The sequence below is a fragment of the Myxocyprinus asiaticus genome, chromosome 8 (genome assembly GCF_019703515.2).
Source record: "Myxocyprinus asiaticus isolate MX2 ecotype Aquarium Trade chromosome 8, UBuf_Myxa_2, whole genome shotgun sequence".
NCBI classification, from domain to species: domain Eukaryota; kingdom Metazoa; phylum Chordata; class Actinopteri; order Cypriniformes; family Catostomidae; genus Myxocyprinus; species Myxocyprinus asiaticus.
Window position 1 is genome coordinate 9846886 of NC_059351.1, and position 25925 is coordinate 9872810.

General features: G+C 38.7%; 1 protein-coding gene across 14 annotated transcripts in view; it reads right to left on the reverse strand.

Moving 5' to 3' along the window:
• LOC127445274 (ankyrin-2-like) overlaps positions 1–25925 on the reverse strand; it is a 111732-nt gene that overhangs the window by 7428 nt on the left and 78379 nt on the right. Inside the window, exons 21-47 of one of the 14 annotated variants that reach the window (XM_051705212.1) lie at positions 22022–22120; positions 21834–21932; positions 21622–21694; positions 21489–21542; positions 20741–20864; positions 20284–20368; positions 20055–20158; positions 19646–19681; positions 19121–19345; positions 18715–18813; positions 18089–18243; positions 17332–17543; positions 16126–16318; positions 15852–15948; positions 15421–15649; positions 15220–15345; positions 14960–15082; positions 14757–14789; positions 14635–14656; positions 8536–13326; positions 7649–7726; positions 6932–7063; positions 6702–6842; positions 6306–6507; positions 6060–6126; positions 805–888; positions 557–721 (exon numbers count right to left, since the gene is read on the reverse strand). In XM_051705212.1, coding sequence (XP_051561172.1) covers positions 557–721; positions 805–888; positions 6060–6126; positions 6306–6507; positions 6702–6842; positions 6932–7063; positions 7649–7726; positions 8536–13326; positions 14635–14656; positions 14757–14789; positions 14960–15082; positions 15220–15345; positions 15421–15649; positions 15852–15948; positions 16126–16318; positions 17332–17543; positions 18089–18243; positions 18715–18813; positions 19121–19345; positions 19646–19681; positions 20055–20158; positions 20284–20368; positions 20741–20864; positions 21489–21542; positions 21622–21694; positions 21834–21932; positions 22022–22120 — 7848 coding nt within the window. Of the gene's footprint in view, positions 1–556; positions 722–804; positions 889–6059; positions 6127–6305; positions 6508–6701; positions 6843–6931; positions 7064–7648; positions 7727–8535; positions 13327–14634; positions 14657–14756; positions 14790–14959; positions 15083–15219; positions 15346–15420; positions 15650–15851; positions 15949–16125; positions 16319–17331; positions 17544–18088; positions 18244–18714; positions 18814–19120; positions 19346–19645; positions 19682–20054; positions 20159–20283; positions 20369–20740; positions 20865–21488; positions 21543–21621; positions 21695–21815; positions 21933–22021; positions 22121–25925 lie in introns of those variants that run through there. The other 13 variants (XM_051705210.1, XR_007897956.1, XR_007897955.1 and 10 more) reach the window with 13 other exon arrangements.

Here is a 25925-nt window from a genome sequence, read left to right on the forward strand (position 1 = left end):
ACTCTTTATAAATAAATGTGCACAAGAGCTCTAACACACACCTGCAAACACTAGCCATCTAAAGCTATCTATTTTAGCACTGACTTCTATTGTTCTATTGTTTCTTTGTGTAAAGATGAATACAATGACTACAAACTAACCCAAACTCAAACCTTAACCTTGGCAAAAAAAAAAAAAACTTTTTTTAATTAAAGCTAATGTGTGTAGTTTTTCGGTGTTAAAATTCTTTATCGTATATCAGCTTAATCTGCAGAGTAAACTATAAGTAAGCCATCTGTAGGTTGATTTGACCTAAAAGTTTAACACTGTAGCTTTGTGGTGCTTTCAAAGTATTCCTCTGTTTTTGAGAGGACCGTCCAGCTTGACACAAACTTTGGACGGGGACTATCTTTTAGTAAAATTGATGGAAGTTGGGGGAAGTTATTTAAAAATAATTTTCCTCAAAAAGGAATGTTGCCAAATGTCAGCATAGGGATGTGTAGTCAGATTAAGCTCACTCCTGGGGAAAAAAAAAAATGTCCCAAAAGCATATCTATGTAAACCCACACACACATACCTCTGTTTGATATCCTTCACTCTTCAGTACTGTCCTCTTCATTACTTTGGAGTAGCCATCTCCCTGCGCCACAGTGACAAGCTGTTGACCGGAGCCCTCCACCCTCACCGGCTCTTTCTCCACCCCATCAGATGAGACACACCGTCGAATCACCTTCCGGGTCACCTGAACAGGGAACAGATGTACATTCAGTATCACAATCAGCATAAAAACAAAGAGGATGGATGGATGGATGGATGGATGGATACCTTCTTCACTACCAAGTTTCCCTGTGCATCTGTGATTTGCTCTTCTGTTACAGACTGTGGAGGAATATCTGAAACATCATCACCCTGTTGAAGAAACCAGGCGCACAATCAATATATGTCGCCTGCTAAAACAGTGTTCTCCATATGAGGAAACAGCTGCCCTGGACTTGGGTAAAGTAGGGTTAGCAAAAGAAGAGATAGGTAGAAATAATGTTGAAAATATTATTACAATAATATAGAAAGGAGCACACTTCCTGTAGACGTTGTCCATTTTATGGTGATCTAGGGTCAACAACTTCAGTAAAACTGTAAACATAATAGGGTACATCATAAAATGTTCTTAGGTCAAAAGTATGGAGAACTTCAAGTTGATGTAAAATGGACAACTTCTACCAATAATCAGAGAGCAGGGAGGTTAAGCCGCAGCTGAAAAATGCAGGATATCAAGTAGTTTCAGTTTACGAAATAAATCTTTCTTCAAAATGAAATAAAGTTAAAATGATTGATTTTATTGCTATTTACTGTGATATTTCACTATTTTTAAGCCCAAAGTGAATGAAAGGTCCAAAAACCAGCTTCCAGATGGTCTCTAATTGCACTGTATTACTCATGTATATCAAAGTCAGTTTTGTTCATCTATACATTTCACAGTGGTATTTAGAAATATAACCATGACATCAACAATGAAATCTCTTTCCTCTGCAGAATGGTACATTATTAGATAGGTCACTGCTTTTAATTTGAAGTCAAAAAGACTTTACAGAACAGTGAGAGACCATACGGAAGATTCTTCACACCCAAAGCTGCACATGTAGTACTTTTTAAGAAACACTGAAAGAGCTTTCATACTGAAGCTCAAATATCAAGCAAGCACTCTCCAGGCACAGTTCTGAGACCCTCGTTTTTAAGGTCTGCACCTAAATAATTACTCTCCTTCGCACCACTCTGGTGGTTAGCACATCCTCATCAGAGCTATCTGAAAGCACACCTACTGCCTCATCAATCTCCTAACCAAGCAGTATTATTAAATGTAATATATAAAATATAATATATAATAAAAATGATAAATAAATATGTTTTACAAATAAATGTTTTGCTGGCCCATCTCATACAGTACATTCCTAAGACCAAACTCAGAATATGAGAGCATCTGCTAGAAAGATCAAATGCCAAGTTAAGTTTTGTTTAGTTTAACCCACTAAGGCAAAAGAACACTTAAAACAAGAGAGGGGGCATCAAAACATTGTAAACTTGAAACCATGCACCATCTGTGAAGATTTCTTGTATGAAACATCACTTTAATTATCAGGCAAATCAAAGCAGAACCATTAATCAGTTGTCTAGTTGTTTGTATAACAAATCTCAAAATAAAATAAAACAACAATTCTTAATGTTTTATGAACAACTGGAAAAGTTATCGTTGCTGTAATATGTAAGGTACTTTCCTAAACAGCCTAAAATCCACCTAACTTATGAAAGGGTTAACTCTAAGAAACCTCAAACTATCTCTTTGCTGTACACTGTAAAAATTAAAAGATACTCAAAGCACCCTTTGGGGTTCCGCAGCTGCAACAATAGCGGAGATCCTTTCAGTTCTTTGAAAAACTTGCTCTTAGTTCCTGCATGAACTCTAAAGAAATCTAAGGACTATTAACGGTCCCTTCAATAACCTCATCAGAAGGGAAAGGTTTTGAGGCACTCAAAATATATCTTGAAGTTCTTTGAGCGCATAAGAGGCTTCTATAAAGGGTGTCTGGACGATCTCTAGAGGGTTCCACAGGTGTGGCATGTAAGGAACCCCAAATGGTGCATTGAGTATCTTTCAAGTTTTACAGTGTAGATCAAACTCATTCAGCAGGAAATAAAATTGGGTAGCTCAGAGAAGGATAGGGGGATGAGGCGATGGGGGTCATGCTCAGGACTCTTACCCTCCTCAGATCATCATCATCATCATCATCATTATACTCAGCCCCTCCTTGAGGAGGAAGCTCCTCAAGAGTTCCTGCAGAAGAATACAGACTTTTCTGCTCACTTGGAAAGTCAATGTCTTTCTTTTGTGCATTCTCGTTGGGTTCATGTATGATGGGAGAATCCTCAAAATCATCATTGTCTGATGATCTGACAGACCAGCGAGGGCTTTCATGGGAGGGACTTCTGACATCTTGTTGTTGTTGTTGTAGTTCATGAACAGTAGACTTCAAGAATTTGTTACTAAGGGAAATGGCACTTTTCCAAGGCTTGTCTTCCTCTGGTTCAGAGAAGTCTGTGTTGGTCTGTCTGCAGTCGAAAAAAGTCTCAAGATCAGAGTCTTCATGTTGTTCAATGCTTAATAAGTCTTTGGGTTTTAGTCTTTCACCTAAGGTTTCGCAAGGCTTTTGTACATCAGTGGTAAAATGCATTCCCAAACCCACCTCTAATTCCTTATTTTCGCTCCGCTCAGTTTGGGATGTAGTATCTTCTGGTGACTCTATTGATGTTTTATCAGTTGTTGATTGCAGTTCTTGCGATACATCAAGATGGTGTTTTTCACTTTCAACTCCAAGAACTGGTGAAACACACACCTCTGAGATGGCTGGTTGATCAGATGATGGGTTTTCTGTTTGAGCTGTTTTCGTAAGTTTCTCAAATGCTAGATTCATGTTAAGGTTTACTGCCAAGGGTTCAGAGGACTCAGAGAGACAACATCCAAAATGTTGTTCTTTTGACTGACGGGATGTTGCACCAGACATAAATGAAGCAGACTCCGTTCGTTTTGAATCTTTGAATATTTTGGACCTGCCATTGCCATCCTGAGAGAGCAGTAAAGCAATAACTTTTTTTGGGGAAACAGGTTCATCAAGCACTGAATTCATGTTAAGAGTGACCACCAAGGGTTGAGAAGACTCAGATAGACAACGGCCAAATAGTGTTTCTTCTGACTGCTTGGATGTTGCACCAGACATAAATGATTCTGAATGTGGTCGGTTTAAACCTTTGGATATTACGAACTTGCCAGTCACTTCCTCTTCTGAAACAGGTATTTCAATACTTGCTGATTCAAAGGACTTCTTCTCAAAGTCAAAATAATCACAAGTTATGACTGTTTCTGGTGTTTGTGGACTAATGTCAGAGCTAAAGAAGGGAGACATTTCACTGAGCTGTTCGGCTTCCCTTTGAATCCATGTGTCTGTTTCAGTCTCCGACTGGGACAACAGTTCATTTTTAAAGCCATGAGTGTCATCTTTAAGAGATCCATGAGTTAAATTCCATTGTGTACATACTTGCTCCTCCTCAGGATGATATTTATCTTCCTGATCATCATAGTTCTCCCTGAAGGTTTCTGGGTTATGCTCTGGAGGCTCTAATGGCTGCAGACATGTGGTTTCATGTGCATGGAAATCAGTTTGTTTCTCTACTGTAGGATCAACTTTGGTCAAAATGGACTCCGAGGGCTGCTGTTGGGAGCTGTTAGTTTCAGATTGCTCATTATTTAAAATTGTGATCTCATGATGTATGAATGAAGATGCAGAGTAAATTGGATGAGAGGTTTCAGCTAATTCTTGCTTTTCTACTCTATGGCTTTGCAGTGATGACTCTGAATCCAAATCACTGAACTGTTCTGGTGTAAGAAAGACCTGATCTGATTCTGGGGAGGTCTTAATGAGATCTGGTGTCACTCTTGAAACCACCTGATACATTTCAACACTGTGTGAGACAGTATCACTAGCTAAACTTATGGTACTTGAAAGAGCATGAAGGGAGAATGAAGGACTTGTACTTTGGTCAGGAGCTCGGTTGCTCTCAGGAACCAATCCAACAGTTTCAAAGAGTTTACTTTCATGGCATGGAGACGACTGTGGAGTGTCTGGAGTTTCAAGTAGCTGCGCCTCTAAAGATTTTTCATTACTTTCTAAATCACTTTTTTCATACACCGGTGAGCCTTGATCCAGACACACAGGACTTTCCTCTTGACACTTTGGTTCTTCCAGTTGAGGTTCTTCCACTTGACTCTCTGGAGAAGTATGTTTCAGTAGGTCGGGTACTATGTGGCCAGGTTCAGCTATTGACAACACTGAATTTCCACCAGATGAAAATCTGGTAATAGATACCTGACTAAAATCAAAGACATCATTGGATGGTTCTGTTGATTTTTGGTGAAATTCTGACAGACTCTTCAAACCTACTGATGATGGAGAGAGACAAGCATTTTCATGGTCTGAAAGTTCACACTGAGCTTGATGTTCCTCCTCAGATGACGCTGAAACCTATGATGTAATTATATGAGGCATGGAAAAGTATGAAAAGGGAATGAGATGAAATTGGAGGGATATTTACATCCAGTGAGAGATAAACAATGAACCAAAACAGTTAAACATATCCATGTGTAAAAATCCTGTAACCATTCTGCAACCATTTCTTACTCAGGAGGGTCAGAGAGAGCAGTCTGCAATCATCAGTTAGTGTCATTGCCTAAACACCAGTGATTTCCAACCGGGGGTATGTAATCAGGTTCCAGGTGGTACACAAAAGAACTGGATTTTTAAATGTATGACTTAAAATAAAAATAATAGGCATTAGGGCAAATAAAAATAGCCTATAGATTTTCTGATTAATCACAATTTTCATTTGAATGATCTCAATATTGATTCTTAAAATCTCAAGATCAATCTGCGTGTTGAGAGTAATGCGTCCAAAGATAAAGTACATGCCTTCCATTTCCTAATGTCTCTTTTAATACCCTTTTTTTAGTTAGTTGTTGATCAAAAACAACAAAAAACAAACATTCAATTCTAATGAAGAAGCCATGCGACTCCATTATCGTTAATGTGCGCTCAACCGTACCGTTTTAGCCCTTGTTCTACATGTCAATGTAAATACTACTAAAGAGCAGGCTAAAGAGATGCCCCATAATAACAGGTGAATGGGGTATGCACTCTTTCCTATGGATGTTCACTCATCTCCTAGATCTAAATTTATTTAAAGTGATTTTCTGCACAAGCTCATGCTAAGATGTATAGATTAAAGGTTTGAAACAAAAGGGGTCCCAAAGATTTAGGGACCAAAACAGGGACCCAAGACTAAATCTGTGGTGAATGGTACTGTATAGTCTTATGTGATTGATAAGAATGGGCACAGAAAGCTTTTGCACACCACCAATTATTAGTACATTAAATCTTATGTGCAATCTATCGTTTGTGAACTAGAAAACTGCAGCCCCTGTACAAAGTTCCTTGTCTGTGCTGTTTTTCTTCACCTGCACAATGTTATGAACTTACATTTGAGGCTTCGTTTGAAGATTCTTTCTTGACTTCTTTGGGTAGCCACAGATTGGTGCAGCTGTCTCTAGGAGAAATAAGAGAGTGGCAAGAAAATTACCTTAATATCATTTAGTGCACCCCCCAAAGACTAAAAAAACTAAGTGTTTCTGAGAATGTAAAATGTATTATTTAAAAATGTTAACATGAAAATCACTATGAATGTACACTTCCCAAGAAAAACAAGTAGCTCTATGCGTCACTCACTGGTTTATTTCCAGTTCCTCCATCAGATCTCCATGAATACTCTCTGAATGGGTGTTTCCCATCGTTTCAGCCCATGAAGGAATGTCAAGGAGAGAGGCCACAGACAAGTCCTCTTCTGAAACAGCTGGAGGATGCCTTTGTGAAGTCTCCACTCTCCGCACAACACGAAGACTGTCAATGTCTTCTTGGACTGAGGAGAGAGCTTAAAAAATACCCTCTTTGACACTCTAAGACCTTGTTATTCTTCACTGAACCACTTAGAGTTTATGCTTGTGTTTAGAGTATACATGCTTTGTCTAAGATTTATACTGTAGGCTTTCTAAGTATGCACCATCAAAGCAAAAAATAAAAAAAATAAAAACTAATGTGTTCATGCAAACTGAACTCATGCCTTACCCTCACTGTGTTCCAGTGTCCTCTCAATCTCTGCATATGTTCTTGAGGTTTGCTCCTGGACTGACTTTTGCATTTGAATCTCAATGAGATGGACGATGTCCATGCGGTTAATTTTAGTAAGTCTTTTAATCAACATATCCTCTGTGGAATTTGAGACAAAATCAGAATGTACTGATTATTATTCACTTATCACATTGACTGTTAAAAGAGCACATAAGAACAGGACTCACCCGTTGCATATTTTCCTTCTCTCTCTACCCAGCGCTGTAGAAGGGCATGACTTTGCTCTTGTAGTGAATTTGGGTTTTCTGCACGAACTTGCTGAATCTCATCTTCGTTAAACTCCAACTCTTTTGCCAACTCTGAAAATAGTGTAATGTAGTACATGCTGCTAAAAAAGGGTACTTGTACCACACTTGTCCATTTACACTTTTTTTTTTTTTTTCACATTTTCTTAGTGAAATATGAAAATGTTGGAATACTGAAAATACTCAATCTAAACTTTATGACTTAAATAGATTTTTACATTTTCTGAGTGGTGCTTGACTCACCGCCATTATGTTAACAGTGTTGAGGGTGGTTACCACAGCATTGCAATATGGTTGCTAAGATATTTAATTTAGCATGTTGTTATGTGGTTGCTAGAGTTTTCTGGGTGGTTGCTAAGACATTGCTACAGTAGGTGTTTGCTTTGATTATGTGAATTTGTGGCATGATGTCCATAGCACAAATGGTGGTGGACAAGTTAAATGCCAAAATTGAAAGTTTAGGGTTAGGGGTGTTCAAAAGTGTGAATAGTAATATGAGTAACAGCAATAGTGATGCACTGCTATCCAGCACATTTCAGAAAGCATATTAAAAAAAGTCTAGCAAGAATGCAATTGTAAATTTAAAAGGTAGCCTGTGGTGTGAGAACCTGTATACTTAATGAACACTGAAATACTCACCAGTCCAGCTAAAACCTAGAAGATCAGCAATGATGGCCAAAGTCTCTTCTTTCCTATCTGCATCATTGTGCCAGTCCACTGTAAACATTAGCCGATATATGTTTCATTAATATTTCAATGTTAGAAATGCATTCAAAACTGAAAGATCCTTCACAAAACAAATTAACTTTCATTTATGCTACAGTATATGGACTATATGGACAGCTAATGGACTTTTTCCAACTCCATATCATGGGCTATTTGATATATCAACTAAACAGGTGAGCAGATTTGTTACTTGTCTCTGTAAATCCTTTCCATCTTCATTGAAATTTGTAAAAGTGGTTAAAAATGCAGAGAGCAAAAACAAACATGTTAATGCAATCTATGTTTTGGTCTCTTAATAGCATGGATGAATGGATAAATAACTAAAGATATTTTGATTGGTTTATGTTTGACTAACTTTTAAAATTGGTACATTTAAAACTTTTACATTTTAAAACTTTCAACACAAATAAAGTATATTTGACATTTCATGTAATGGTGTAATTTTTGTATTATTATATTTCTCAGAGGAAACATGCAGTAATTGTCATGCATTGCACAGGAATTATTAGCCAACAAATGTAGAGACAGTCAATCTTGAGATTTCAGTTTTCATGTAAACACTGATATGCAAATTGATAAAAAAACATGACACAAAAAAGTCACAAAACATATGACACACATAAACACAACAAAATATTAAGATGAGACAAGTACAGCACAAAACACCACAAGATAGAAAACAATAGACACAAGACCACAAAAACAGCAAAGAAAAACACATTTAAAAGAAAAGACACTTGCATGGAATTAAGGTATATTCTGGAGTAAGGAATAGGAGGTCAAGAACCAAGTAGAGGTACCTTTACATTGTTCTGGGGTAGTGCTGTCTGAGATTCTCTGCATCTGTGTCTCCACACAATCATCCCAGTTGGGCCGTGTCTCAAAGACATCCTCACCTATGGAGGGGGGTCGAACTACTTTCAAACTACTTTCTATATCTAAGTCAAGAGAGGCTTTGTCTCCAACAGTTTCATCAAATTCTGTCTTTCTTGAAAGGTCCAATTCCTGAGAGCATTTAGCAGGAAGTTCAGGTTGACTGAAAGATGAAGTCTTTGGTTTGGGGTAGCTGCTGTCTATATCTATGTGATCTTCCACAACAGACATGGGCCATTCTGAGTCTCCAATATCTCCCTCAGATCTAGGCCTTTGATTTTGTTCAATAGAGTCCCCTTGTCCTAAAATTTGGTCAAAGCTGGCTGCTTTTACAGCTGTTTTTGGTTTTGGTGTTGTGTCTTCTATTTCAGTAACAATGTCCTTGGATGCAGTGGAAAATAAAGGTGATGTTTGGAATTGCTTTTGACTAACAGCTTGCACTGGGACACTAGGGGAAACAACAGATTCTTGGGTAGATACGGTCATTTCGACAACAGAATGCTGTTCATCTTCCACTGAAGAGTCAGAGGATTCCAGGTCTTGCTCAGAATACACTGTTCGTGTTACTGTAGAAGTGGCAGTGTCAACGTTTGGTATAAGAATGTCTTCATGGAATACATTATTTTCTGTGGGGCTCTCTGGTTCACTCTGGAAATGAAAATTACTCGGTTCTGGATATTTTGGACTAGTCTCAGTTCCAGTTTTACTAAAACTATCAGACTTTTCATCAGGCTCTTCAGTAATACTATCTCTCTGCAATAGATCATCTGCAGGCAGCTCCAAAGAAGGTACTGCAACAGAGTCACTGGTGTTAAATGTGACTTCTTTAGAAGTAGCTTTTTCAGTTGGACCTTCATTTACGGGGAAAAAGGCTAACCTTTCTTCCTCTTCCACCATGGTCCTTTTGGTCATGTCAATGGCTCCACCTCTGGTCATCTCAAAAAGTTTTCCTTCTTGGAAAAGGAAGGGATTTGGTGTCCCATCTTCGGTAGGAGTGCGTCCTGGAGTTGTGTCAGGTGTGGTTCCATGAGATCTTCTGTCTGCACACAGGGCAAGTATCTTCTGTTCCTCAGCCTCTATTTGTGCATCAAATGTCTCATCATCTTCCACTTCGGCACTCCAGGGAACTAAGTCTCTTAGAAGAGATACTGGAATTTCTTCTGGTTTTCCATCATCATCTTCATAGTTCAGGGCTTCATTCTCCACTTTCTTTGCAGCAGTGGTAGAAAAAACAAGAGAAATGGGTTCAGTCATTTTATCAGAAGTTGTGCTCTCACTAGGAGACTTAGTATCAACATCACTGTCCATCTTAATGTCCATTTTGCTCTCTGTTAATGTAACAACTAGATCCTCCTCTGTTGTGTCAGCAGTGTGCGCTTCACTTATTCCTTTACTATGGTAATGTGAATGGAGCTGTTCATAGCCTTTCTCCTTGTCTTCTATGTGTGTTTGCAAAGATGGTATATCTGTGCATGGCTGCAATCCAACCATCCTCAAATGGCTATGATCCTGTTCATCTTTGTCCCTGGTTTCTAAAACTGAACTGTTCAATGTGGTTTCTCCAGAAAGCTTGTGAGGTGACCCAGCCAATTTAGGGCTGTCGTAATCATAATCTGAAAATGAAGAAAGTGATACTGGGACACATGGGTCAAATTCGGGTAGGTTCTGTAAGCACTGCCCTTTTGATTCTTTAGTTGACATGGTGTTAAAGTCCATTGGACTTTTATGTGGTGATGACACTTCTTCCTCTATTAGCTGTTTAGAAACACAGTCAAAATCAAATTTTAACTTTTTCATTTTTTCATCCTTTTCCATTTCATCAAACATTTTTATCTTTGCCACCATCTTAAACATCTCCTCTTCTGGAGTAAATTGCCTTTGTAAAGTTTCAATATCTTGAAGATCCTCACTGTGATTTACCTCTTCTTTTGTCTCCAAGGTCACAGAAAGGCACTGCATATCTGGGGTCTCCTGTGTCCCTAATACCTGGGATGATTCATTTTCTTCATGAATTTCATGTTTGAAAGTGACTTCATTTTCATAATTTTCTCTGGAGTCAGAAATGGAAGTCTGACTTGTTGAAAAGACATTTCCAACATAACTCAATTGTCCAGATTCTTGGAAATTGGGCCTCTGCCCAGTGGGACTCCCCTCTAAAGAGTCTAGACATGGGGACTCCTTTGTTGGGCTTGGCTCAATGGAGTCTGGGGTTTTAAGGGACAACCCATCTTCTTTGATAGGACTTGTCTCAAGGGAGTCTGTTCGGCAGGGAGTTTTAGAGTGACCAATTGCAGGCTGTAGACCATCCAAATTATAAGGTCTGTTTGGTGCATCTTGACTGTGAAGACTATGCTCAGTTATCTCCTCAGACTCAAGAACTACATAAGTTTCTATAGGCTTTATACTATCTCTACAAGCTGACACAATTTCCATATCTTGTGCAGTTGTTTCACTGTCTATAGACTCCAAGTGGCTGTGTTTTATAACTTGATTTGTGTCTTTAATAAAGATCTTAGAATCAGTGGTGGATCGTGACTCAGTTTTGGTGGATAGCAATGGTGACTCAATCTTAGAATCATCAGGGGATGCTAATTCAATCTTGCTTTTTAGGGAGGTTACTGAATAGAAATGGTCACTCTTGCCACTCTCTGCTCTTTCATAAGATGCCACCAAAGTTGGCTGTTGAGGTGTACACTCTGTCTCCTGAGTCACTGGTCGTATGTCTTCCGAAGTAGTTGTATTCGGAGACAAAACAAAGGCTTCAGGACTAGTTTGAGGGGTTTCAGCAAGTCCCTCATGTTTCTCACTGTCCCCTGTGCTGGAATGAGATGTTCTGATCATGATACCTTTGCCAGGAGTGCCTGCCAAGGCCTCATGTTTGTCACTGTCAGGACTTTCTTCCAATTTTCTATCATCTATTTCACTTTGAAGTAAGAGTTCACCTTGCACCATTGCAGTAGCAAATTTAGTGATTATGTTTGATTCATATGGATCCACAGATGCCTGGTTTATTTGTTCCTCTTCCTCTAAGGTCATACCTTCAGTAAACATTAAGCAACAGTTATTTGCTAGACCTGAGGTTCGCCTAAAGAGCTGATATTCAGGACTGTCCTCAAGTTCTGATTTAATATCTTTACTGAAGTCCTCTGATAGTTTCCTGTCTGGGCTTATCTGAGGTTCTACAGACAATCTCCTGTCCTGGCAGATGTTATCATCATGATACGGTCTCTCAGCTATCAACTGTGGGTTTTCGTTTTCTATAATATTTGGTGGTATTTGTAGTTCCTCAGTCTCAATTCTGCCTTGCACCTCAGACGATCTTCCATTTTGGTCCTTCATTTTATGCATTTCTGGAGGGATTTCCTTTTCAAAGTTAAAAATAATGCTTGAAGTCACAGCTTGATCACTTGCTTTATGTTGGGTGGACCACCAACTGTCTGGAGTTGTCAGGGGTTTTTCATGTAGTGTTGCACTATCACTGATCATTCCCTCATTATGTTGAATTGTGTCTGGTTCAATCAATTGTGATTCTGAGAAGAGTTTGTTTTCTACTACAAATTGGTCTTGTAAATGTTGACTTGGTACTGTCATTTGATTTTCATTTGTTGGGGGAACCAGCATCTTATCAGAACTTCCAGAGGTTGTAGTCGTAATTGCTTTATGTTCAAAAAGTCCAGACTTGCTTTTTGATGGGTCCTGTCCAGTCTGAAATGCCTTCATAAGTTCTCTCACAGACATGGTTTCTTCTAGCCGTTCTGTCTGTGATTTTGGAGACTTGGGAGATTTTGGAGGATGTTTGCTTGATTTCTCTGATTCTGTGAAATATGACTGACTTTGGATGGTACTCGCTTTTTGGTGTTTCCACTGTTGACTTTCCACCTCTTTTTCTTCTTCAACCTTCTTCTGCAGTGCCTTAACCTTGTCCTTTATGGATCCAATCGGAGTTTCTACAACTCTAGGAGACACAGGAATTGATCCAAGGATGGGTTCAGATACCCCAATTACTGCATCTTCATCTAGAGACTCCTCAGACTGACTCCTACTCATCCTTTCCAAATCATCCTCTGAGCTGCCACTTGCAAACTCCCTATCTTTGTGCTTTTTTCTTGCTGGCTTTTTTATTTCTGCCGGACGTTTACTTCCACGGGTCAAAACAACCTCTTTGAAGCTTTCTTGAACAATATCAACATCATGTTGATGGCTAATTGGTTCAGAGGTTTCCTGTAGGCACTGTTCTAAGTTACTGCTGAGATACGAAACCATTCCTGACATATCCTTCTTAAAAGGAGAACGGAACGTAGTGTCTCTTGAGACTCGAACTTCCTGAATGAGTGTCTCTTGAACTACAGGCATGCTTTTGGATTCATCAACATCTGTGTCACTGAGAATTACCCAGTCTTCTTCAATAGCACCTTCACTCTTAGTTTCATCCAGTGTTCCCTCTCGGAGGATCTCTTCTACTTTCTTTAAGTCCTCTCTCACTTTCTCAACAATCTCAAATGGCTCATCAACCTCCTCGTAACCTGCTTTGTCTGATCGCTCCCCTGCGTCCGAGGAGATGGACTGCTCAGATTTTTCAGAGGTCAGGAGGACTGACATTTTAATTAAGTCATGCTTCATATCAGACACCTCTGATAGCAGATCTGGACTTGCAAGTGTGGCGGGATCATGTATGATTTGCAGCGTCGAGAGTTCTGTTGACTCAGATCGGTCATAATCTTCCATTTGAACAGCACAAAGAGATTGTAAAGAACAAAAGGGGAAACGATGAGGACAAAAGACATTGGAAAATGAGTCAGGGCAGGGGCAATACAAACTGTCCTCAGTTCAGATGTTGAGGAAACTACTTAAAAGAATGAAGGACATCACTAGATTTGAGTAGATTTGGATCCGAAGTATTTGGGGAGGCAGGGGAGCAGTTAAGCAAAGCAAGATAATTACAGAGTGACGGAAGGAAATGGGCAGGAAATAACTTGCTTAAACATGTTATATCGATTTACGTATCCACTCATACACTTACACAAGAGGGAAAGTATAAAGAAAAATAACAAAGGTAAGAATAAGTAATACAAAACCTGTGCACATAGAACAAATGGGCAAAGTAATCATAACACAGAATGGAGCTGCATCGATGAGGCATCTCAAGATTGTTCTCAACATGAAGACCTCATGTCAACACAAACCAATACATTAATAGCATGAGATACAATCAGGGGCTTTTCGCATTATACACTTTAAAATTGTCAAATGCTATGGCGTTTAGTTATGTAGACCTTTGAGTCTATCATGGAGTATTTTAACGTGTGAATTTGTTATAAAAGAAAGGTAAATGATAGGGAAAATTTAGGGAAAATCATAATAAACATAAGTGAGTCATATCAAACAAAGAATGTGAGTGAAAGGGTTCAAAATGTTAAACAAATTAGACATACTTGTAATAAAGATATCCACACATCCAGGCTGAGCACACACTCATACACACATACTGCATACAATAATATAATATGTGTAAGTCAAGTTATTTCCATGCAAAGGAAATGATCCATGCAAAGGTGAATTTTGTGACCAGCAAATGAAGTGGTTTCATTAAAGACAGAATATGTGGAGTTGCCTGATTAGTATGCTTTTGTTGACAGGGAGAATGGTTTGATCTCCAGTATCTTTTGGCATGTAACAAATTATACTTGAAACATTTAAAAACAAAAATCATGGCAGAAGTAGATACCATTCTGAGGGTGATTGTGTAGAACTGAACGCAATGTTTTATGAAAACAGTAGACCATTAACATAAACATGGAAAGAGAGATGTTTATCAGCCATAGCACAGCAATTAAGGATCCACAAATACAAATTCTCTAACTAAAATAGCGTAAAATTTTGCTTTAAATGATACTGTACCAGTGTGCTACATTAGTACTGGGCAAACTAACAGCACTTCTTAAAAGAGGTATGGAGGTTAAAAAGAATGGAAGAAAGAGTACAGTATAATTTTAAAAGCTATATAATTGTACTTAAATATTGCTTACATTTCTCATGTGTCTTCTCACTCTGCAAAGGAAACAGGTTAAAACAGAGGTCAATAGCATAGATAAATTGCCTCTCTTTTTGTTTTACAAAGTGGAAAACAAAGTAAAAAAAATCTAATTACCTCTTCATCTGCATCTTGATCAGAATCAGATTCCTTAAAATGTCAGAAAAAGTTACATATAACTGTTAAGTTAAATTTAGCTTAATTAAAAAAAATCGAATGAAAGGCACTGGCTTCTTTGTTGTATCTTTGCATGCATCTGCGGTGGCTGTGAGTTAGTATGGTTCTTACAGTGTAGTTGTAAGGTGTTTGTATACACTTACCTTTGAGTAGACAGGTAGGCAGATGTTCAGGTTGCATATTGCATTGTGGTTAAGACTGCGATACGTTCTTGGCTCTTTTGTAAAAGACAATCTGCCACATGGTTCTTGAGTGCTGTCACGAATCTGTTGAAATGAGTTTGTGACTTAGCTGACCAAGTGAAATGGTAAAATATATTTTTTCTTGTCACTTTCTGGTAAAAGTTGGCTCTTCATGATGATAATTGTGCAGCCTTGAATATGGATGGTAACTGGGTGCTTACTTTGATGAAGAGAGAAAGACGATTTTCCTTAAAGGCATAGAAACTGAAGACATGGTGCTGTCCACTTTTGGTCAGTGGGACAAGATTTCCAAAGCAGTCAGCAAAGATTGGCTTTCCCTCTAATACCTGCACAGATCAGGCATATAGTATTTGGTGTTAAAATACATTATTTCCTAGTGAGAGGAGTTTATCCACACTTACCTCAACATCTCGGCTACGGGCCACTTCAGTAAAGTTCTCCTGCTGCTCTAGAGTTTTGTCCATCTTGTCATCCGTCATACAGAAGCAGCGCAGTCGTGCTTCGATAGGGTCCAATGTTTTGGCGAAGATGACAAACTTGGCCATATAGGGAACACAGATGATCTCACGATACAGCTGAGTGGAAAAGTTCACAGACTCCTGGATCTGACGGCAGTCTATTAGCCAGAACCTGAGAGGAAAAAATATCTATTTAAAATATATTTTTAGATTCAGGGGAATTCCTAGTCGACACACTGTTGTCAATTCTGACACACTGAGTTCTCTCTCTCTACCCATCTCTCTGCACTCTTCCCTATGACAAACAGGTAAAAGGCCATATAAATAAATTACATTAAAAAAAATTAAAAAACATCAAAAGAAATGTATCTCACCTTGCAGAAACATTAGTTGTAAATGAAACACAGTGGTTTATGAATGTTAGCGGTGTGGATCCAGTTATGTCCTCCCATTGTGCTGGAGTAGTACCGCCTATAAAAAAGTGAATTAATAGAACTATTTTATAGAACACAATAGAACACATAACACTTATCTTGAGAAGATCAGTATCCTAATATATAATATCTTTGATATGATTATTTATTTATTTTTTTACTTCTAAAAGTTAACTCTGAGGTCATTTATTACTTTTATCTTTGTCGCACATACCAGTAATGCTACATAGCAGTCTTAGAGTGAGTGTATTGTTTGTCCCATCACTATTTAAGCTTTTGGGAATCGGAATTGTCATGGTGATGGGCTTGTGAAACTTGCGTCTTCTGGGTTCCAAGGTAATAATTGAGCTGAATGTGGCTTTGCTACCCAGAACCTTCCTCACCAGATCCTCACTGATGGGCTGGGCCTATGAGAGGATGAGAACCAAGAGATGAGATCCCTTTCAATGGCCCTTCATTGTCCTCTTTCATTTATTCTACTTGGAGGGCTAACAGACTTCCTTTGCACTGTGCAATGCTGGGGAGTAACTAAATAAAAGTAGCCATTAAATGTAGTTGGTACTATGGATCTACAGTAATAAAAATGTTTTGTATAGTGTTGGCCTAAAATAACTGTCCCACAAAAGGTCAGTTGAAAAAAGCATAATGAGAAACCACACATTAAAGGGATGAAAAAATGAAAATGTTCTCATTATTTACTCACTCTCATGCCATTCCAGATGTGTATGACTTTCTTTCTTCTGGTGAACACTTTTTAACACTTTTAAAACACTTTTTTAGAAGAATATTTCAGCGCTGTTGGTCCATATAATGCAAGTGAATGGTGGCAAAAACTTTGAAGCACCAAAATGTACATAAAGGCAGCATAAAATTAATTCATATGACTCCAGTGTTTAAAGTCTGAAGTGAAGTGATATGATAGGTATGGGTAAGAGAAAGATCAATATTTAAGTCCTTTTTTGACTATATATATACTCCTCCCAGCCCAGTTGGTGTTATATGCACAAAGAATGTGAATCACCAAAAACAGAAGAAGAAGAATGTGAAAGTGAAAGTGGGGATTTATATTAAAAAAGGACTTAAATATTGATCTTTTTCTCAACCACACTTATCATATAGCTTTTGAAGACATGGATTTAACCACTGGAGTTTTATGGATTACTTTTATGCCACCTTCATGTGCTTTTGGCGTTTCAAAATTTTGGTAGTCAGTTACTTGCATTGTATGGACCTACAGAGCTGAAATATTCTTCTAAAAATCTTCATTTGTGTTCTGCAGAACAAAGAAAGTGATTCACAACTCATCTGGTATGGCATGAGGGTGAGTAAATGATGAGAGAATTTAAATTTTTTGGGTGGACTATTCCTTTAAGGTGCATTAAGAGCTCAGTGAAAAAGCTTGCATGACATGATGGAATACCTGTAGTCCCACACGTATCCGTTTGGTTAGTGCTCCCTCTGGGAACACAGCCTGGACCTGTGGAACAAGCGTGCTGCTTAGCACCCCTCCCTCTGGACCAATCAGGTGACTGTCCTGCTTTATGCGGGACACCACAGCAAAGTATTGTGGGAAATCTCGCGTGATGATGCGGCAGATTCGCTTTTTCTCCAGCTCCTCAGGAGGGTCTAGTTCTGGTGTAAATATGACATAGATATCCCAAATAAGTCATTCAAAATATTTCACCATTTACAGTATTCAACATAAAATCAGATTATGAGTGAGATAAAAACAGGACATACACATTACATTTTAAGTGCTATAAAATAAATAATATTCAATTTGTTAATTATTAAATAGACTGGGGTCCAAGGACTAAGTAAAGATTTTTTTTTATTATTAAAAAAAAAAAATCAATAATTTTAAAATCAAGTTATTTCACTATGGTTGAAATGATTACCATGACTTTTTTAATTTGAACTTTAACTGAACTTGAATTTAAGCCAAAAATGTGAATGTCTTTTGAACCACATTTCAACCAATCTAGATTTTCAAAAAGTTTCATATTAATATTCCATCAAGAACAGATAACCCTATAAAACTCGCTCAATCCAGTGTGCATATGTGTTCTTTTTTTGCACCCAATTAACATTTGCATGGCTGAGTTTGAGTTGAGTGTAGCAGCAAATTCACTGTAATGCAGATGAGACAGGTGGCTCTCCATTCAGGCACTACTTACCCTCATCCATGCCATTGAGTATCTGATTGAGCTCCTCTTCTGTATGATCACAGTGATGCTCTCTCCAGCTCTCTCCGGTCTCACTGCGCAGAATCACCAATTCTCTCTCTATACCACGCAAAGCAGCAAAGTGGGGGATCTCCACTATTACAGGCCTGAAAAATAAGGCAGAGTATTTAAAGTTTTAGACTTTAGACTCTTTAGATGTACATCTGAGGAGTCATATTTAAAAGGAAGCAAAAAAAAAAAAAAAAAGAAAATATATGTAAACAAGGATAACATGCAGCAAGGTAGATAAAGCACACAAACAAAACCATGGATAATACAAACACTCAAGGATAATACAATATATAGAACATCTAGCAATAAAACACCAGGAAAAAACAAAAAAACAAAAAAAGTATAAATAAACAAATTTAATCCAATGAAATCTGAAGGGTTCAAGGGAGGAAATTGTTATTTCAATTTGTAAATGATAAAAACTAAATTGATTAAAAATGGACAAATTCAACAGGATATAACATTATCCTAATTTAGCACAGATGGAGGTGTAAAGAATTACAAAATGATTTGGGGAAATATGTGACTGGTATCCAGTGGATCTTTGACATTAGGATCTGTCCTACCCGAGGAATTTGGTGTCGGGCGGACCCAGCTGCAGAATTCTGCTCACAAGACTCTCTCCCTCATTAAGAGGAGGAGGGGCAGTTGGAAGGTGGAGTTTACTGTTCCAAACGCAGCGAATAGAAAAGATGTAAAACACAAGAAAGACTGTAAACCTATTACTAAACTCAGATGTACAGAGAGAGAGGATGGATACATTGATAATAAACATGGTTGTCATTCCTCCAAGCTATGATGTCTTAGACATGTTGACATCTTGACTGAAAAAGCAAGACTTTATAAGACAAAATCGAAAACATACACCCTCGTCCTCCATACTCAAGCGCACACATAAAAGTAGACAAAAATATTCATGGTGATACTGAACATTTCTCTGAACACTCTCTTTCAGACTCTGCATCCTCTTACCCAAGGAACTGGGCTCCGGTAGGGCCAACTTCAATGATCTTGCCTGCAAGTCCCTCTCCTTCTACCATAGGGGGCATAGATGCCAGCCTGTGCCTCTTTACCAGACGACATGTGACCCTTGTAGGTGCTGAACATTTTCTAGGCGGCACAATAATGCGTAATCCATTGTGTCGACAGCCCCGCATGGCTCCACCACGGGCATCCACCATGAAACTAACTAGGAAGCTGAATTCAGGACAAGAAGAATGAGAAATGAGGGTTGAATAGGGAAGGAAATGTGTCCAGTATTATCCCGGCCCATGAGAAAAATATTGGATATTAGTCATGGGGTTCTCTATGAAGGCTAAAACATGTCCTATTGTCTCAATCGAAACATGCTTATTAAAATTTTGATTGATAGACACAACAGGATCTATTTGAAAACCTCAAAGCAGTCAGTTGTTAAAAATACATGCAATAATATATTAAACATAGATGAAGGATTGGAAGAAAATAGGGGAGAAATGAAGAGAAGTGGAAGATCACCTGCTGTTGTCATGGTCAAGGCATGGGGTAGATCGACTAAAAGCAGAACACAAGATACAATCACAATCAGCAGAGGAAAAGAGAGAGGGAGCTGAGCGATGAGTGATTTAGGGAGAGGAAGTGAGTGTAATAGAGAGGAATAGAAAGAAAGAAAGAAAGAAAGAAAGAAAGAAAGAAAGAAAGAAGAGCAAGACAGCACAATATGAGAGGAAACTGAGCAACTATCATTCATCATGTTCTACAAATAGTTGCAAGTAATGAAATGCCAGCTTTAACAAAGGATATACAGTATACGTGTATATTTCTTACTTTAGTCAAAGCTTTGTCTGTTGTATGTTGTACTAGTTTGTGTAATGGGGAGCCAAGGTTCCTCTGTGTGTGTGTGTCTGAGAGTGGGTGACCTACTAACCCTGACTGCAGAAGAGTACTGGTTAGTACCACGTTATCAAGATGTTCAGTACCCCAGCTCAGTCGATATGAGTCTTTCTCATTCCCACGAGAGAAAGCAGAAACCTGGCAAACAAATAATCTCAGATTATAATAAATCAGGAGATCATGCAAGATGAGCTATTTGCTCAGATGTGTGTGTGTGTGTGTGTATTTGTGTGTGTGTGTATATATGAGGTGTGAAAGTTCACCCTATTAATCTGGTGGCTGGTGATCATGTCCTCAATTAGCATTCCTTCACCCCTGTAGCTAAGATGACTGGGAGTGTCATGTGACCTGAGGTGAGACAGGCAAACAAATATGGCAATATGTACGTGTGTACTTGTTTCCCTATACTTGTGAGAGCCACATTTCTGAAAATGTCCTCCTGAGTTCCCTTACAAAAAAGTACTGAGGCTGTACCATGGCACAGTGAAGGTAACAGATAGTTACCAACGTATTCATAGCACTGAATACACCAAGGCACTTCAAAGAATTCTATGGTGGTATTAAGTATCCAAACAACCAAAGTAATACCATAGTATGTTTCTGTAAGACCTTAAGACAGTACAGAGTCTATTCAAGTCAAATTAAATATAAGTGTCTATACTTTTTTTACACAGAAACCTTTCAAGTATATGTGTTTGTTTGACTGTGGGAGGAGTTTACCTGTCTAGGTTGTGGCTGTAACTCATTCCATCCAGGTAGTGCCCAGGCAGGGAGTCATCACCCAGTTCTCTCAGGTCCTCTGCTCTCAGGTACTCGCTTCCGTCACCTGTCATTGTGTCCTCACCTGATCAAATGCAGATTGCCTGATTAACAGACTAATGAACTGATTATTGATTAATGTATTCAACGGACTAACTGACTCTTAGGTGTAGTTTATTAAACAACCCAAACCATAACTTGACATTTGGACATGCTTTTTTTAAAAACTCGACCGAATCGAATCGAACAGTAGCAAACCAAACAAAATTCTTAAAGATTAAACATTTAATTATTTGTATTAATATTTTATATATATTTTGGATTTTCTGTATTCTGACATCTTTGTTAGGCAGATTAGTCAACAACACACTGGATTTCCTCATTTTCCGAGTGGTAATGATTAATAGTAATAGTGATAAATAATGCAGTCATTATTCTGATCACATATTACCATCTCATTTTGTAATTTTGAAATCTTTTTTTCATCCTCACATTAGCACATATAACTAAAAAAAAGTTATTTTTTCCACATATTTTAGTTTTCAACACAAAATAATCATGCCCCATTCCAGTTAGCACACAAACCACACACTTGAATAGATACAGAATGAACAGATTAGTTTTTTTGTTTTTTTTGACAAATGTATTGTGTAAATTAGTAAAGGGGTTAGTTCTGTTCACTCTATATCTATACCCATACCCTGTATACCTTCACTCTCCATAGACACTTCAGTAAACGGCTCCTCCTCTGTCTGATCTAATGCTATAGAGGCACAGCAGCTTTTACACAGATACATGAAAATCTGAGGTATACTACAAGCTAGCAGTAAAATAACACTTACCCTCTTCATCAGAAACATCCAGAACCTCTGTCATCGTCTCTGGAACGTTCAGTTTGTGTTTCTCTGTCACCGTCTACAACATTACAAATTATCATCAAACCAACAGGGCATTCAATGTATATACAATAGTATTCAAAAGAATTTCCATATTTTCAATGTGGAACCTCAGTTTAACTGTATATGGTTATACATACTGTAAGTTGGTTACGTACAGTTGTTGTTGTGATTATTTCCTCAGTAACAACTTTCAGAGTGTCTACCACAGAGATGTACCCCAGACGCTTAGCAATAGAGAGAGCAGTGTTTCCATTCTAAGAGAGATAGAAAGAGCTGGAGGTTAGAGGAGAAAAATACAGAATCAATATTATTTGTGGTGTGTGCGTATGAGTGTGTCTCTCACCATAGTGACAGCATTAGGCTTGGCCCCATGCTGCAGTAGGACGTTGATAATATGTGTATTTCCCTGCTGAGCTGCTTGGTGAAGTGGTGTGTAACCATTCTAAGATGAAAATAAGCCCAGGGTAAACATAAAAAAAATATAACAAATCATATTAATAATCATGTTGTAATGCAAATAAACTTAAGAAAAGTCAGACATGTACAGTCCTATTAGAATTAGAGGTAGACCTATATTTCGGTTTTACAGATTAACTGGTGCAGATATTTGCTTTTTGGAACTATCGGTTATCGGTAAGAATCTATGCCGATAGTTTCCAGTAGTTTTTCAAGATGGAAGAAAGGTGCCTCTCGTTGTTGGTGGGGGTGGGGTTAGGGTATCAGCTGCCTCCCAGGAACAAACTGAGGCCCTTTTGTACAATGGGCATAGTTTTTTATTATTATTTCTCAGTGTATTTCTCAGTGTTCCTCTGTGGCCTGCACTGGAGGATTTTACAGTTAGAACAACTTGGTTCTACAGTAAAACAGCAGCCTCTAGAGGTGAAATAAAAACAATCACAGACAACATTCATCCATATTTCTATCCTCACTTCATAGCAAAATTGATTATTTTGATTAGATATATCCAAGTGTCCTAAACTGAGTCAGGATAAAAGAGGACGACTGGACATGAGGCTAATGACCCAACGTCGAAAAGGGAAAACACTTATGTCATCGGACGTCAGGGTGAAGCAGACCAGGCAACTGGACGAATGAAGGATGGGGATCAAAGCTGTGAGAATGTCCCCACTACGACAGCGGAACTTCTGATGCCAAAATCTCACATCAGAGTTGGATGCTGGAATATGCAGACGCTGTTTCAAACTGGAAAGTTGGCACAAGCAGTGAGCGAGGTGAACCCCTACAACCTGAGCCTGCTCTGTGTCACAGAACCAAGATGGACCAGCACCAGAAAACAAAAACTCAACACAGGAGAAACCATCATCTGGTCAGTGAGACAGGATGACAAACATCTAGAGGGAGTAGCCTTCATTATCAGCAAAAACAAGGCTAACTCACTCTTAATGTGGAAACCAATCAATGAATGTCTACTGTATGTAAGGATGAATTCCAAATATGCAAGTGATCCATCATCATTGTATATGCACCAATTGAAGATACAGATGAGGAAGTAAAAAGGGGTTTCTACAACCAACTACAAGACACCCTCGAAGATATCCCAAGACATGATGTACTCCTCCTTACAGGAGACTTTAATGCAAGAGTTGGCAATAACAACGAAGCTAGAGAAAGAACAATGGGAAAACATGGCCTGAGCGAATGCACAGACAACAGCGAACGGCTCATTATTCTTTGTGAAGGCAATGACCTTGTCATCAGCGGCACTCTCTTCACCCATAAAAACATCCACAAGCTGACATGGACATACCCAAATGGCAGAAACCAGAGCTAGATTAATCATGTCATTGTCAACGGCAAGTGGAGGCACTCCCTGCAAGACGTACGGGTGATGAGACACGCGGATATTGGCAGTGACCATAATCTTCTAGTGGCGAAGTTGACTCTCAAGCTGAGGAAAGCAAAAACCAGGGAGAACAGAAGCCAATGCTTTGAAGTAGCCAAGCTGAAAGACCCACTAATCCAGAGAGAGTTTGGCATCTCTCTGAAGAACCGGTTTGACATCCTCCAAGATGAAACAGTGCTTACTATTGATACCTTCAATCAAGCAATGAGGGAAACTGGAAAATCCGTTCTAGGATCCAGGAAGAAGAAAGTGGAATGGATTTCAGAAACAACATGGAGAACCATCAAAGAAAGAAGACAACTGAATAAGAAACTTCTGAACACCAAGTCACCAAGGGTGAATGAAAGAACCACAGCATAGCACAGAGAAAAAGACAAGGAAAGTCAAGTCCTCAGCAAGAAGAGACAAATGACAATACATCAACCAACTTGCAGAAGCTTAGACAGCCGCCAAACAAAAAGACATGATAACAGTTTACCAGATCACTAGGAAACTAAAAGGTGACTAAGGACAGACCCACGACCTCCCTGTAAAATCAGAAAATGGAACAGTCATCACTGAAGAACAGGCTAAACTGCCAAAGGCAGAAATAGACCTAGAAATCAACATGGAACCTATCACCATCAAAGAAATAAAGGAATCCATCAGTAAGTTGAAAAGCGGCAAAACAACAGGCAAAGACAGCACATGCTCTGAGATGCTGAAGGCAGAAGATCGAGAAATACCATGGAACCTCCAAGGCATCTTAAAGGAAATCTAGGACAGTGACGAATCTCCTGCCATCTGGAAGACCGGCATCATAGTGAAAATAGCAAAGAAAGGGGACCTTGGCAACTGTAAAAGCTGGAGAGGTATCAAATTACTATCACTTACCAGCAAAGTCTTCAGTCGCATCACAATCCAACGTATCTCTGAAGCAGTAGATATCATTCTCCTCCAAGAACAAGCCACTTTCAGAAAAGGAAGATCCTGCATCAATCATTTTTGTTTTAAGACAAATTCTTGAACAGTCCCATGAATGGAACAGCACACTCTACATTGTATTTGTGGACTTTGAAAAAGCTTCCGATAGCCTACACCGTGCGTCGCTATGGAAGATCCTTAGGCACTATGGGATACCCCAAAAGTTAGTCAACTTAATTAAGTCACTCTATGAAAACATTGAGTGCAAAGTCATCCACCAGAATCATCTGTCAGAAGCTTTCCAGGTAAACACAGGCATCAAGCAAGGCTGTATCCTCTCACCACTACTCTTCTCCTTGGCAGTAGACTGGCTGATGCGGCGAACCAATGAGGGAAGGAGACAGGATATCCAGTGGACGCTCACCTCGGTGCTGGAAGACCTGAACAACGCTGACAACATAGGGCTGCTTTCAAGCACACACCAAGGTATGCAGCAGAAGGTGGAAAGCCTCTCAGAGATAGCCAGCACCATTTGCCTTAAAGTCAACACCAAAAAGACCCAACTGATGAAGAAGAACTCAAGAGTAGAGGAATCCATCAGCATCAATGATAGTCCCCTAGAAGCTCTGGAAAAGTTAATCTACCTTAGCTGCAGAAAGCCTCTCAACTCCTTGCCCAGGACAGCGCTCCACTGGACACCACAGGGGAAAAGAAACTGTGGCAGATCCAAGGAAACATGGCGCAGGATAGTGGAGAGAGAGCTGAAAGCAAGAAAACTGACCCTCCAGACAGCCCCCAGAGCAGCAGCTGACAGAGATAGGTGGTGCTCCCTTGCCTTTGCCTCAAGCACTGCAAGGTGCAAAGAGGACTGAGAAAGAGAGAGAAAAAAGCTTTATTTGGGAAATACTTAAATAAATTATAGATTATTGAAACGGAGCCAAGTCTCCATTTTTTCAAAATAAGAGTTTTGAAATGTGTATTTCGGGCTTGTTCATAGTCCCACGTCATGCTCCAAATATTATTTTTTCTGGCTATTATTGTGATTTTGGTTTCATGATAAACTGCATTTGGGATTTTATTCATTCTGGACTCCTGAAGCCTCTATGACTGTGCCCGTCAAGGAAGGTCTAAGAAAGCTTTTTAACATTCTGTAAATCAATTTTAAAAACTATTGGCCGATTAATTAGACATCGGTATTTGCAAAATCCACCATCGGTCGACCTCTAGATAAAATATTCAAAGGCTCCAAATTGAGAGTATTCGGCTTGTAAAAAATGTTTTTAATTAATTATTAAAAATTATTAATAATTAATAAACAGCATGCTTGTTTTGTCTAACCAAAATAATTTTTCATATATCTCCATTTCAATGGTCAAATCATTTAGGTCAGTAAAATAAAATCATTAAATAATTGGGTTATTAAATAATAACTAGGTTATTAAATCACATGATTACACTTTTTTTTTTAATGAATAGAATA